We start from the raw sequence: 14,954 nt of genomic DNA on the forward strand, positions 1-14,954 counted from the left end.
ATTTGGCATGTAGGATCAGGAATATATAAAGTAACAAAACAGATACCATTTATAATTATAGCAGCTGCATTAATGCCGCTATATACAGGAAGCGAAAAAGAAGAAAAAGGAAGGGAGGTTTTGACCAATATGGCAACACCGCCATATCCGTCAGCTCTATCATCACGGAGACTTGTAAAGCCTGAAATCCTAAAAGGATATCCTGGCTTTAACCAAGTCTCTTGTAGAGCTATTAAAAAAGGATTATATTTATTAATCAAATAAAATAAGTCTGATTTCTTGTTTGTTATGCTACGACAGTTCCACTGAATTATTAGGACTTTGTAATCCATTGTGAGAAGTTAATAATTGAGAAAATACATTGTAAATGGCATCGTTGGACGGTGGTAAAGTTGTTTGTATCATTTTCGATTGCGATAACACTTTAATAAGCATGAGAATAATATCAAAGATGGATTGATTATTGTCAATATTATTTGATGATAATGCACAACCATTAGAGGGAGCAGGAATATTATATTCCTTAACTATGGCTTCATGGGCAGAACGATCATATCCTTGTTGTGCTTTTTGAGGAGAGCGTGGTTTAAGTGTAACTGTTTTTTTATGTGATGATTGAATATGTGGTAATGATGATTTCTCTTTGAGGAAAGAAGATTGAAAATGAGATTTATTGGACGGAGATGATGATGTTAATACATCTGAATATAGTTTAGAAGTGGGAGGATGAAATTTTGATGCTTCAGCATAAGAAACACAACTGTGGGCCATTGTTTCTTTAATGGCTTTCTGACGTGCATATTCAGGACATTTCTTACTAATTGCTGAATGAGAACCATTACACAAGATACAAGAAACATTTTCCTCATCTACTTCACATTTATCACCTGTATGATTTTGCCTGCATTTATAACACCGAGGATTTGAACGACACTGCATCTTGACATGTCCGAACCTACAGCAGTTATAGCATTGGATAGTGGGGTAAATGTACAAATCTACAGTTAATGATGTGTAAAACATAAATACTCTTTTTGGTAATATTTGTCCATCAAAAGTAATAACAATGGTTTCAGTATTAATAAAACTTGGTTGTCCTTCATTAATGGTCTTTTTCTTAATTCTTCTGGTTTTTAGAATTCTCCCACAACCTATAGGTACTGATATATTTTGGATTACTTCCTCTTCTGTCCAATCTTTAGGAATACCCCTCACAATTCCCATACGGGTTACATGGAAAGAAGGTATAAATGCCTTAAAATTATGTGTTTCTAAGTGACTATTATTTAAAAATGCATTTGCATTTTCAAAATTTGAGAAAGAAAGCGATAAACGGTTTCTTCCTATTCTTTTGAGGCTACCATTCACTATATTATTTATCTTATTAGTGTGTAAAAAGCGACCAAATGCAATAGGATGTAATGTAGTGTTATCATTAGGATGTGTTTCATTTTTTTGTACATGAACGACATAAGGAGCTACATCCTCGGCATTGTACAAAGTTCTGCTTAAAGTACTGGGTGGAGAAGCAGGTTTAACAGACTCGGTATTATTTACAACTGGTATTGATACTAGAGTTTGATTCTCATCCTCAATACATTGACAATCACTATCTTTAATTTTAGATTCGAGACCTTTGGTGTGCCTCCTTCGTTTTTTATTGCAATGTTTGCAAATGCGACGTTCGCCACGTACTCGCTTACGTTTAGAACTTGCAACGCTAGAACCATCTGTGTCCATACTAGATTCACCCAATATATCAAAACTATTATTAAATGGGATAGTTATATTTGCAGACACCTGGGGGGTTGTCCCCCCAGGGTCTATAGGTGGATCCATAATGTCTAATTAATATAGGTAATTTACTTACCAATATTTACAGCAACAAACACTATTACTACAAAATATACAATTATATATACAATCTAATACACAATATATAAATAAAACTAATCCTTATATAATTAAAAATAAAATTAAAGAAGATCAAAAAACACTCCCGCTTTTTTAAACGTTTCCCGCGCTTTTCCACATTATCATTTCTTGTATGTTTCCAAATATATTTCTATGTATACATAGACTAAGAATAAAATTTGGTGCATTCTCTTCTTAATTACTACCTGCGATATTTAGAACATTATGAAAAGAAAAAGTAATGGCTAAAGGACAGTGTATTACGATAATTAACAATAAAAGACTTTTAAACTTGATTTAAAATTAGGATGTTAATTTCTTTTAATTATAGTTTCTTTTAATAAAATTATTTTAAAATTATAATCATTCATAATTTAGTTTAATGCGTTGCGAATAAATGACCATTTTCATATAATATTTTCTGTAATATAAATAGATAAAAGAATCACGGAAGCCAATCCAACTGACGGTAATTAATCTGTGGATACGAATCAGAAATAAACATAGAATAGATATCTGTGGAATTAAAAAATGAGGTCTGATTTGATTAGAATTTTATGGTTTTGTGATTTGTTTCTTATTTAATTTAAAAGAGATTACAACATTTTTTATAATATATATAGGTTTTATTAGCATTAAAATGCCATCTAAACAGAGAAAAATTGCTATGATGGGTTATAGATCTGTTGGTAATAACAACATAGGTCATATATTCTTGTGCGTCTTAGTGTTAGTGACGTTTTTTTCTCAAATTTGTTATGTTTTCAGGTAAATCTTCTTTAATTATACAGTTTGTAGAAGGGCAGTTCGTCGATTCTTACGATCCAACGATTGAAAATAGTAGGTGTTACTTTTATATAATTTTGTTACCAAATAATTACCCTTACATTTGTTTTTTGAATTATATTTATAATTAGTATTTTACCCGCTATTCCGTACGCGTGGATATCAGAGACAGGAAAATTAATTAAATAGACCATTTCTAGATGAAATCTATCAAGATAAAACGTACACCAGTTTTTAAATAAGACCTTTAGGAATACAGCTGTGAAAACAGCATCCAATTTAATGGAGTTGTCTTTGCATAATGTCACTACAAACGTACAGATAGACAAATAAAATTAAACGAAAATTATTAATTTTGGCGTTTATTGGTCTTATTAAAATTCCTCATATTAATTTTTCTAAATATCTTCTATATAGACATAGTCTAATTACAATTTTAATATATCAGTAACTTGTGAATGGGGTTTTATTATATTTATGTGCTCCCCTACAATTTTGTTAAACTTTATATTCTCAATTTAATATTTTTTAGCATTCACGAAGTTTATTCGACTGAATTCTACTGAGTATGAAGTCAAATTAGTGGACACTGCAGGCCAAGATGAATACAGTATATTTCCGCTTCAATATAGTATGGATTTTCACGGTTATGTACTAGTATACTCTATAACTTCAAGTAAAAGTTTTCAAATAGTACAAATTATTTATGATAAATTGCTTGATATGGTGGGAAAAATACAGTAAGTAAAAAGTAGATATTTTCAAATTTATATTATCAAATAGTTTTCCTTGACTTGAATGTTCAATATAAAATTTGCTCCCATAATGATGATAAGTTTAATGTGATAATGTAGTGAGAATATGGTATAACATCACTACATCCTAATAAGATTGTTAAAAAGAGAATAAACCATAGTAGTATTTCAGTGCAAGAGAAAGAAAATTAAAGCATATGTCTACTGAGCTTCCAAAGGGGTAATTGAAGACATTTTTTTTGTAGGAAATTATCTAAGCTCAGCAGTGGGTGTTCATTACAGATTCACATGATAGGAGTTGTCATGTATGGTGATGATGACTTTAGAATATTCATTTATAGAACTATTTAATTTCAGGTGTTTTGTGTTTAGACATGTGAATTCTATTGTATACATAATAATAGATATTCATATTACACATTATATTATAGATATAATAGATTGTTTTACAATGTTTCTTCTATATTAATAAAGAAAACATTGTAAAGCTGTCAGTCTGTAGTCATCTCATTTTGAGTCTAAGAGTCCTGTGCCTAATAATGGCATTTTAATGGATTGTTATGGATATTTAAAGTTATAGACTTATTTGTCAAGTACTTATTAATCAAATTGACAAACAATTCTAATGACTAATATTGAGACCGTCATTATCTTTTCTGATATAATGAAATGTGCTGATTAATTAAGACTCGAATCAATTTCCATAAGTTTGATCATTAGCTTGTTTGTTATTCTGGTTACATAAAAAACTTTATATCCACTTTTCAAACCATATTCTAATTTTGTTTTCAGTGTACCTATAGTTTTAGTCGGTAACAAAACAGATCTCCATTTAGAAAGGAAAATTAGTACTGAAGAGGGAAAAAGACTTGCAGAGAAGTGGAAAGCAGCCTTTGTTGAGACTAGTGCTAAACGTAATGAGGTAATATTTCAGATCGTTTAAAAACTATATTCTGTATTTGACAAATGGGCTCAGTATTCCTTGAGTATGCTTAAATTTTTGTGCACAACAAGTAGATTTAATGACTTATCAGATTTTTAACAAAGTCTTTTTATTTGTAAAGATGCTCTAAACTACATGGCAATGTTGTAAAATAAATATGGCAGCTATAAACATTTAAAAGCTTGCAAAATTTAAGTTTTTTTTAATATTGTTATATCAACCTGTGATCCATTATATGTAGTTATGGAAATATGAGTCATAATTTAATTTAGAAAATTATTATTCTATCATATTTTACCTCAAGCACTATTTCCATAAATATGTAATTATCAGGCATATGAATTATTAGGGTATTGTAGAAATAATTCATTTCTACACTACTACTACTACCTTAATTCTCAGAAATGGCAATACATGATATAGCTTTCATGTTAACAAGTAATGGTCACCACTATCCTATTTTATGGATTGCCACTTTATTTGCCAATCAAAGTAATTAAAAAAATACCTATATCTGAGCAAATACAGAAAAAAATATTTCTTAAATATATCTGAAAAATCTGCCACCTTATTTATGTAATTGCTTGCTTGCCTTTGTATCATAAAGGTTTTTTAATGTTGAAGAAATATATAATTAATTTATATTTATTTATCATTCCAGTCAGTCACAGACATGTTCCATGCTATACTATCAGAGATAGAGAGGTCAGACGGACATATGCCAGAGAAAAATGGATGTGTTGTTTCTTAATGCATATCTCACCAAAGTATGTTCTTTATAAGTTGAAGTGAAATAGATTTAATATATGCATATTCACAGCTATTTATGGTGTAATATCAATGTTGACAGGTTAATTAATGCTGAATGTAATGACTGCGTTTTTGTTGATAGACTTACATTTTTTGTAATGTAACATGTCACAAAGTGAGCATTTAAATAGTCAAAAGAATTTCAAGTGTTCAATCTGATTTTTGGGGAATCCTTTTGGGTATTAATATCAAGAACTCTCTTGGAACATTATACCTAACACTATTCTCTGAAATCTTACAAGAAAACACACTTGTGTTCAAATTCTAGTTATTTACAAAATTTGTATAAATTGTGGAAAGCTGTGCTTGAAGAATACTTAATAAACTTAATATAACTCTTAAGCGGGTATTAAAATTACATGCTATGGTTTTAAAGTTATTTGTTCCATTACAATTGCAGCAAAACTTTATAAAATCTTGTTTGGCCATATGTTTAAACTGTTTTGTACATAGTAGTTCTCTTAATTGTTCACTTCAAAAAAGAAAAATATGAATCTTATTTTGAAAATAATAAGAGCCATTAAAAACAGAAATGTATATTTATAATTTATTTTAGTTATTTTAACATAATTTAATATATTTGATGGATATTGCCAAAGTGCCCAAATTATGAAATTTTCACAATAATTAATACCTTTTACAATAAATTTTTTTCACCAGGTAACAAAATATGCAATAGTATTAAATGATCATTTACTTTCTGTATGTACCACTATAATAAGCAGTGATAATGGCTTCGGTATTTTACTGTTTTAACTTAGGTTATTTATAGCTTATAGCTAAGCAGAGATAGGTGGACAGTAAAGGTACATTTGGGAAGCATAATTTTCCCTTTCTCTACTTCTCTTAGTGCAATGTGGGTGTTCTCCCAAATCAAAAATTACATTAAAAATTCTTTGAGCTAAATATTTTCTTTCTAATATCAAACATTTTATTACTCCATAACATCTACAGCCATTTTGTTATTCCTTGTTTACTCCCCGCGATTCTGGTTGCGCCAATGGATTTAGCGCATATGAAAAGTGAAAATATTGTCAATTCTTCTAAATTTGCTTTCTTTGCTGTTATAAATAATTTAATGAAAAAGATATTGATAACAGACTAACAGTAAATATTAGTAGTTATTAATGTTCTGTTACTGAAAGGATATTCAGATTTATATATTGATATTTTGTAAGTACACCTCAAATATTTTTATAGTATCAGATTTTATTTCACTTTCAGAATTTCAATCCAAATACTCAAAAGAAATTTAAAACAGAGTAAATAATATATTTATTTTTAATAATTTAACTTATTTTTAATTGGTTATGATGAAAGTTTTGTTTTTTTTTTTTAACTGAAATATACATTTTGTAAATGTCAGATGAGATCAGTTTAAAGACTTTTGAAAACTGAACAGTCCTAGAAGGCAGTTTTTTGTACAAGAATATAAAATACTTATTGTATAGTGTAACGCACAAAAGCAATTAAAAATACAATAATATCCTGACCTTCTGCAATAAGTAGGACTTAGTGATAACCGCTTAAGTCGAATTTGTTTATGTCAGGGTATAATTGCTGGCGCATTTCTGTGAGCTCCTATGCACATTAGCTGAAAATTTGTGTCAGAACAGTCGGAGTTATATGGTATTTAAACAATCCATCAATGAGATTTGAAAATCGTCTAAATCTAGATTCGTGTAAGTCAAGGTACTACTGTCTTGTGTGGCGAAAGAACCTGACTCTCCCTCGTCTGCGTTGGCTTTAGGGCATAATTCACGTTATATTATGTAGGAAAAGTTTGTTCTCTGTTTAAGTAAGAAAGAATTAGATGGTGCAAAAGCGAGACTACATTTTGAACTAGTAACTTCTGTAAAACCAAAGGTGCTAGAAATGCCCGCCACATTTTATAAGAATGGTACATGAAGTGTGATTAATGTATGTGTTAAGAAAAAAGAATAGTGATATAGCTCTTAGTTTTGAGCGGAAGCCTAGGGCTAAAATGGTGATTCTAGATGGACTATGTACCTGGTTATTATCAGGCTTCACTTAACTGAGGGTATTATGTAAGAATTAAATGAAGTTACTGCCTTAAGTTTGGGTATAGTCAAGTATAGATGAAGGAATTCGCATGATGCACTTGTATCTCCTGGATATCCTGGAATCGATATGATACTAGATAGCTAGAATTAATTGTTTGTTCTGAAGTATGGATTTCATCTACACGTGCATGTTTTCAGCATCAATGCTTTGCACATTAATGCCGTCATTTAAATTTAGTGGACTTAATGACACATTTCATAAAAAAATCTTGTGTGCTAATCAGTCACTGTAACTGTGTTAGTCACCACATACCTCGTGTCGTACTGTGACTAGTAACTTCTGATATAGTTAACTGTGAATTTCAAGTAATATTAGATTTTTATCGGGACTTGCAAGGCTTTAATTTCTCATTTCTTAACGGCAACTTATTATCTTTATTACGGATAAATAATATTGACGTTAAATATGTCTGGATCATTTGAAAAATGTCTTACTACAATTACGTAAACTTATTTAGTTCAAAAGTAGTAGATTGTTTTTTGTTATTGCTATTGTTTTTAAGGGACTGTTTGATATATTTTATAATATTTTCTCAATTGAACAATATTTTTTGTGTGTATATTTCGCGACTGGACAGATTTTTGCAATCGATAGAGTTCACTCCCGTCTTGGTCCCATTACGTTTTGTCACGATTGCACTCGGTTGCTTATTTAAGAAAAAATCTTAGAAAATTATTTGTATGGAGTTTGATTTTACAATAATAATAAGTTTGTGACGAACACAGTCATTACTTATGATCAAATATTCCTCATTAATTTAGCCATATTAATAAAAAATGATGTCTTTAGTATAAACACTAATGCTATCAATTGTATAAAATGTATAAATTTGTACATTTATTTATAGATAAGTTATGTTTATTGTTTTAAGATGGGATACATAATTAATTAAATGTTGCATTTAGTCTAAGTATAGTGAGTGTTTTTGAAAAAATATTATTTTTATTGATGTTATGCCATTGTTCAATGCCGCCGTGCATTAGTAGGTATCTTAATTTGTAGTTACACGATAGGATATTAGACTACTAATAGGAAATAATTTTGTATGATACTTTAATAGAGTTAGTAGACTCTACAGGAATACTTTTTATGGAATGTTATTGATAAAGAAATACTTCGTCTTTAATAAAAAAAAAAAAAAACTCTATGCACAGTCAGTGTGATGAAATACATCTGACATAGGGTCAAATTTTATATCATTTTACAAGAGTCAAAATCAATTTATGATCATACAAATCAATAAACAATAAGTAATACTATATGAGGCCACATAACATAGATTCGATAATAGTACTTACTTCAGTTTTGTTTTCGTTAATGCTTATTTCAGAAAATAAAACCAATTTTGTTTTAACTGGAAAAGTGTGTTTTCAAAGTTGCAGAAAAATTATAAACTATTTCCTATGGAGAGTTTAATAGCCTATTGTGAATTGGAAATTATTTTTCACGTAAAATTAAGCAATTGACAGCAGTTTAATAGTTTTAAGATTGGCCGACAATTGAGACTGATAATAATATTATTCTCAATTGTAAATGCAGCTACTTATTTAAATATTAGATAAATATATAAGATTTTGATAAAATTTTATCAATTAACAATTTCAAGGTTTTGTTTTGGACTCCTAGACTATGTAAAAACTGTGACATTTAGATTAATTTTATTAGTATGTCGCCACATCATATGTATCGTCATGTATGAATAATATTACTACCTATTTCTTATGTTTTATTCTTACCTATTATATATACTGTGTACCAAATATTTTAATTATGTAGTTACGGGTATTTTTCTTTTGTAATAATACTATAATTTTAGAATATGTATCTATAGCGAAAGTTTTATTTATAAAACGCTTTATTCATTTTAAAATTCTTTTATATGACGAATGTCCTTTTTATTACAACCTATGGACAAAGGGAATAAATTGATAGACTTTGGTAAATAATTTGTGTGTAATCGCTCCACATTATTGGCAGATTTAGTAGTAGAGTGGAACCTAGGATGGCAAATTTGGCGATCATTTTTTTTTTTTTACAATTCATAGTAACAATTTCATTGATAAAAAAAATTGTTGAGGTCAGTAAGAGTGGCTAACTTTGAACGGCCTATTGGCAAATGTATAAATCCCTCATTGCTCCGTATCTTAGGTTACATATGGTGGCTCAATTGTTTAATGTCTATTATATGAATGCATAGCTTAATGCTACTTGTAAATGAAATGCTCTCCATCAATAGATATAATACTGGCCTAAATAGAATATTAAGACAGATCTCACAAACTATGTTTTTTCTATCTTTTCTGTCACTTATTAAATCCATGAAACTATTTCTTAATTTTTATGTGAATACTTGTCATTTTCAGCTTTTGTTAATATTATCTGTAATTATCTACTTACATTTATTTTTGTGTATATGTTGTATATACGGTATTTGTGTGATTTAAGTGCACAGTGTAATCATGTTATTATACTAATTTTGTGCTTTTGCAACTCAGTGAAATAATATTTATTTTAGATGATGAATCTTTAATAAACAACCTTCACTCCTTCAATTTTGTAAATAAATTTACTTCAAAACTGTAAATTTCTGTCTTTACTATATTAAAAATAAATACTGCTGTATTGCATATATGTATTTTTTATTATATTCTTTTTATTGTAAGAACAAGAAGCAAGATGGAAAGAGATTGTTAGCAATGGGTTCTAGCAGTCTTATTACTAGCAATATACCCTATTGGGTTGAGCTCTACGCAGTTCTTGGAAACCATACAGGTCAATTCTTATTTATCACGAAGCACCAACTTCCAGCTTTCATCTTTAACTATTATCTCTCACTGTTACTAATAACACAATAGGGGTTAACTTTTCACTCATAAAAAACAATCGGCGTTGTGGTTTGTGGCCTATATTTATACTATTATGACGGGCTACCCTTTTTAGCTGTTATAGTCGTAAGCATTTTTTCTATATTGATTTTTGTTTAGGACGTAGTTTGTCGTCACCATACCTACCTATCACCGTAGGATCAGCAGCTTTCAATTGATTGAATCAAATTCAATAAACTGATTTCTCATTCATCAAAATTTTTGAATTTATTACTTAAGGGAAATATAGCTTAGTTTTATATTTTATTGTAAGATGGGTGTTAAAAATTTGCCTAGGCGCCATATAGGCTAAGGGTAGCACATAAATCTTCTTTTTATAATTACTGCACCTTTCATTGTGTATAGTTCAGGTTATTTATTATTCCACAAGCACCTAAACGTGAATGTTAAGCACACTCTAGTAGTCGGATCGTCTACAGACTCAATAAAGTCTTCTCAGGACTGTCATATTATGTCAAGCAACTTTTAAATTGTCATTTTTTTGACATAATGATGTTTACTGTCAAATAATGTCAACAAGTTTTATTGTGAAAATGGCGACTACCGGAGTTGGTTTTCGGTGGTTAGATATATTAGAAAAGGAATTTGATAAAGCATGTGTCGAATTAGACACGTCTCTGTGTAAGTATCATAATTTTACATATCATATGGTCAAAAGATTTTTCCGTATTTAACGTATTTTTGGATTTTATTGGACCAGCAGTGTTGTCGTATTAAAAGTGTTTTTTCTTTAAATATATTAGGATTACAGCGTTATTTATTTTCTAAATTATATAAAAAAATAATTTCTGCTGCATATATTCTACTTTTGATATTAGTAGATACTTATTTTCTTCTAAATTGGTATCCTACTTGTGACTTGCAAAGTTCACTTCATGGATTAAAAATGTGCATGGTACTATACTTATTATGCATTGTACTATGTTTAATTTGACTATTGCCCCTTAATATATTCTAGGTGCTCACAGCTTTGAGATAAAGATTATATTTACCAAATGTAAAAACAATCCACCTCCATCAAGTCTGTCATCACACATTCTATAAATTATTGTTAAAAATATCATATTAACATTGTCTATTAATAATTATAGTTTGTATTCTGTTTATCCTTTAAATTAAAACTTAGTACTTTTTATTAAATAAATTGTTTATGTGAGGTGTAATAGGTCTTGCAATTCTTACTAACATATCAGTGTGTGTGTGTATGTTTCTTACCTCTTGGCAATTTAACACCCTATTAGGTTGTGGAATGAGAAAGACAAATTATTTTTATCCCATCTATCAATATTCTTCATATTGTCCAAATACCAGACTCAATATTAAAATACAAGCATGTAGTCTGTGTTCTAAATTACTATTTTATGTTATTGTGTTATGATTTGTGTAACTAAATTGTACAATATTAAGCCATATTCACAATAAAATATGAATGGCTATCTTATAAGACAACATTTTATTGAAGTATAGAAATTTTTATTTTAATATCTATATTAATTCTTCATTATGTAATACTACAATTCCAATAATAAGAATAATATGTTGTTATTCAGAAAATCAGTCATCCTGTATTTATCCTTACAACCCAAACCTTATACAGACATACAGGGTAGATCGAGATGATACATTTGTTATGTAACATATATTATCTTATATGTATATATATGTTACACATGTCTCATTTATTGATCATTATTAGGGAAAATAGCAATGAGCAATGATATTAATAAACAAATAGCAAACTTTTATACAATAAGGTTAATAAATAATGTTACTCTAAATTGTTATTATTCAATAATCACATAAAACTTTCTATATTTTTTATAAGTGCCATACAATCTTATTATCTGATCCTCAAGCTAGGATACCCTGTATTATGTGGAACTAGTCAATATTATCTAGGTGTAATGATAATCCAGTATACCCAGGCCTGGGGAGGTTTACAAAATTTTTTTTTCTAAGTGAACCTGACTGAGAATTGAATCTGGTACCTCAATATGTCAAGCAATTTGTCTACCTTTACACCGCAGAGATAGTGATTATATATCCAAAGAGCATGAATCTAAATATTTTAAATTAAAAATAAAAAAATATCAATTTCAGCGGAATTAGAAACTGAAGAACCAGAGGTGGTATTCTCAGCCCGCCAGAAGATTGCTACACTGAGCTCATGCTTTGCACAACTGACACACAAGGCCCTTACTATATTTCAGAACAGTGCAAAACTAGAGGTATGCCAAATATTTTTATATGTATATAATTAATTTAGTATTTTTTTAGTATCAGTTTGTATCTCGTCTGAGATAGAAGAGTCTCTTGAACCATGTATGTGATGGATAAAGTTGTGAAAGTGCATGAACCCTAAGTACCCTGAATTGATATCTCTAAAATTGAGTTCTCAAATGTAACCTAAAAAAAATGGGGCATCATCCATCCATCAATAAGTTAGTCATTAGTCCAGTGAGGCAGGTTTTAAAATATGTACCTAAAAATGGAAAAATGCCGTTTATCATATGCATGTATATAGAAGTGTGGACCTGGCATAGAATAGGCCACCCCTTTCATGTGAGTGTCGTAAGAACCGACAAAGAGAGGGTGAGGGATGGGCAGCAGCGTTCCTGTTAAAACATCTCTAACACCTAACTGCAGTTGCCAATCTGCCTGTCAAGCATGGCAACTACTTGCAAACCCCCCCAAAAAGGGGCTTATATTTAGCAGACGACAGTTAAAAGGCTGATATGATGATGATGGTGAACCCTGAGGTGAAAAAGTTTAATGAGATCAAAATTAGTACTTAAAAGTTTTAAAAAGGATTCATGGAAATAACAAGCTCCTATCATTATTTTCATTTTCTTACCAATATAAAAGAATTTTTCTGTTATTGTAATTTATCTTAATATGTATATAAGAATCCGCATGTCACTATGTTTGTACACACTTGGGTTTGAAACTGATCAACCGATTTTAATGAAATATTGCAAGTGTGTATTTTTTGCTTTAACATGAGACATAGGATTGTTTTTATCCTAATTAGAAAAAATGTTATCAAATTAAAAATTATTCCATCTCTCAAGTTGAGTAAATAATATACATAAAGTTGAGTATATATGAGTTTGACAATTATTATCCTCTTTTCTTTAGCACCAATAAGACATTCTTTACTTTTGACTTCAGTGTCTTATTATCTACACTAATATTATAAAGAGGAAAGATTTGTATTTTTGTGTGTACGTATGTTTGTAATGAATAAACTCAAATTCTACTTTGCCTATTTAAAAAATTCTTTCACCATTAGAAAGCTACATTCACCCTAAATAACATAGACTATATTTATTGCTAGAAAAGATAAGAGATTCTTACCAAAACTTTACTAACAACTCAAGGTGTAAAAAATGTTATAAAATATCTTTCGTCGTGTGCGCTACGTAAACTGTTGGTGATAGAACAAAAAGTATGTGCTACAACAATACAATGAAGAAAATGTCAATAACTACATAAAACTCCGCGATACTATATGTTAAACTATTATCGTTATGTCACAATAACCACTTTTAACGTTTTAAAATTTGATAGAAATACCGAATAAAATTACACCATGTTATTCATACTTCTGTTTAAATCCTTATCCAAATAAATCATAATGTCTTCAAAACTGTTTCAATTTATGTAGATTACTTTTTGAATTGTTCAAATCAGCTATTCCATTCAATAGATATTACGAATTTAATAAGTCATAGAAATAGAAAAAATATCGCTGTCCTGTTGTACATGTTATTCATACCTATTTATTAATCCTTATCCAAATAATTGTGTATTCAAAATTGTTTAAATACCTGCAGATTACTTTTTGAATTTTTCAAATCATAGGTCATCTATTCAAAAGATATTATGTTAAAAAGTGTAAAATGTTGTAAAAATGTCCACCCGTGCGAAGCCGGGACGGGCCGCTAGTATACAATAAACTATTGAATAGCAATACTAATGTAGAATAATTTTTTTAATGGGTGATAATGAAATGGCCACCCCTCCTGCGCTATCGGTATACGCTGACGGGGCACCAGTGTGGGATGATAGGTGAAGATGAAAGTAGGTTAGCTCATCGTGACGAATTCCACTAGAGTTAACTACGATGGTTTCCAGGGAGAATCTCCTGGAGGTCGACTTGATAGGATGCATTGCTAGCAATGGGTCAGTTGGATCCCATTACTAACAATCCCTTTCCCTCCAGAATAAGATATTAGATTCTCATATAGTTTAACCACTGTATTATGCAAATACCCATTATATATAGATATTCAGACTGCTATCGTATACAAGTATAATCTTAACATAAAATAAAACCGTATATTATACATATTATATTAAACATTTAATATTATGGTATAGGCGCATCTCTCCAGCCTGGGCCACGGTCATATGGGTGTTTGTGGAGATGCCTTCGATGTAGTGGACGCGCTGTAGCACTGTCGGCCATCTGTTTCCCTCCAGTTGCTCCACTCAATATTTTCTTGTCTTCATCCATTATATCGCCGCCACCGCCTCCGTCGTCGTAGTAGCCACTGTCTTGGTCCTCTTCCGCCCAATCCATTTCTTCATCAGAATCATTTTCGCCCCTGTAATTTATTTAATGTATATTAAATTTAAATATGATTCACACTAAAAAATTATCAATTCGATTTCATCAAGTACAGCTGACTGCCGAAACTGACTACATTCACATACATACAGACTTATTTTTTTTTTGTATGTAACATAGAATGGTAAACAAGCTGCCGGCTC

At 29.9% G+C, this 14,954-nt stretch overlaps 3 protein-coding genes across 5 annotated transcripts in view; 2 read left to right on the forward strand and 1 right to left on the reverse strand.

Annotated features, from left to right (window-relative positions):
• Nucleotides 1-2,429: 2,429 nt before the first annotated feature.
• Nucleotides 2,430-9,922, forward strand: LOC113511707 (GTP-binding protein Rheb homolog). Its single transcript, XM_026895407.3, has 5 exons — nt 2,430-2,603; nt 2,683-2,754; nt 3,233-3,440; nt 4,248-4,377; nt 5,060-9,922. The coding sequence occupies exons 1-5, from the start codon at nt 2,555-2,557 to the stop codon at nt 5,147-5,149; spliced, it is 549 nt and encodes a 182-aa protein (XP_026751208.1). The 5' UTR covers nt 2,430-2,554; the 3' UTR covers nt 5,150-9,922.
• A 759-nt stretch (nt 9,923-10,681) lies between these two features.
• Nucleotides 10,682-14,954, forward strand: part of LOC113511790 (Golgi-associated PDZ and coiled-coil motif-containing protein-like) — a 69,667-nt gene continuing 65,394 nt past the window's right edge. Inside the window, exons 1-2 of one of the 2 annotated variants that reach the window (XM_052897846.1) lie at nt 10,682-10,799; nt 12,279-12,406. In XM_052897846.1, coding sequence (XP_052753806.1) covers nt 10,688-10,799; nt 12,279-12,406 — 240 coding nt within the window. In that variant the 5' untranslated portion in view covers nt 10,682-10,687. The remainder of the gene's footprint in view (nt 10,800-12,278; nt 12,407-14,954) is intronic. The other variant, XM_052897849.1, reaches the window with a different exon arrangement.
• The window catches only part of LOC113511791 (uncharacterized), a 28,704-nt gene continuing 28,270 nt past the window's right edge, over nt 14,521-14,954 (reverse strand). For both annotated transcript variants that reach the window (XM_031913480.2, XM_026895509.3), the window contains exon 10: nt 14,521-14,788. In XM_031913480.2, coding sequence (XP_031769340.1) covers nt 14,551-14,788 — 238 coding nt within the window. In that variant the 3' untranslated portion in view covers nt 14,521-14,550. The remainder of the gene's footprint in view (nt 14,789-14,954) is intronic.

Source organism: Galleria mellonella, unplaced genomic scaffold (assembly GCF_026898425.1).
Source record: "Galleria mellonella isolate WM207_F2 unplaced genomic scaffold, CSIRO_AGI_GalMel_v1 utg117, whole genome shotgun sequence".
Lineage (NCBI taxonomy): Eukaryota > Metazoa > Arthropoda > Insecta > Lepidoptera > Pyralidae > Galleria > Galleria mellonella.

Coding starts and splice junctions, on each gene's coding strand:
- LOC113511707 (XM_026895407.3), top strand. CDS start 2,555: ATGCCATCTAAACAGAGAAAAATTGCTATGATGGGTTATAGATCTGTT. Junction 2,604..2,682: donor GATGGGTTATAGATCTGTTG/GTAATAACAACA, acceptor TTATGTTTTCAG/GTAAATCTTCTTTAATTATA. Junction 4,378..5,059: donor CTAGTGCTAAACGTAATGAG/GTAATATTTCAG, acceptor TTATCATTCCAG/TCAGTCACAGACATGTTCCA.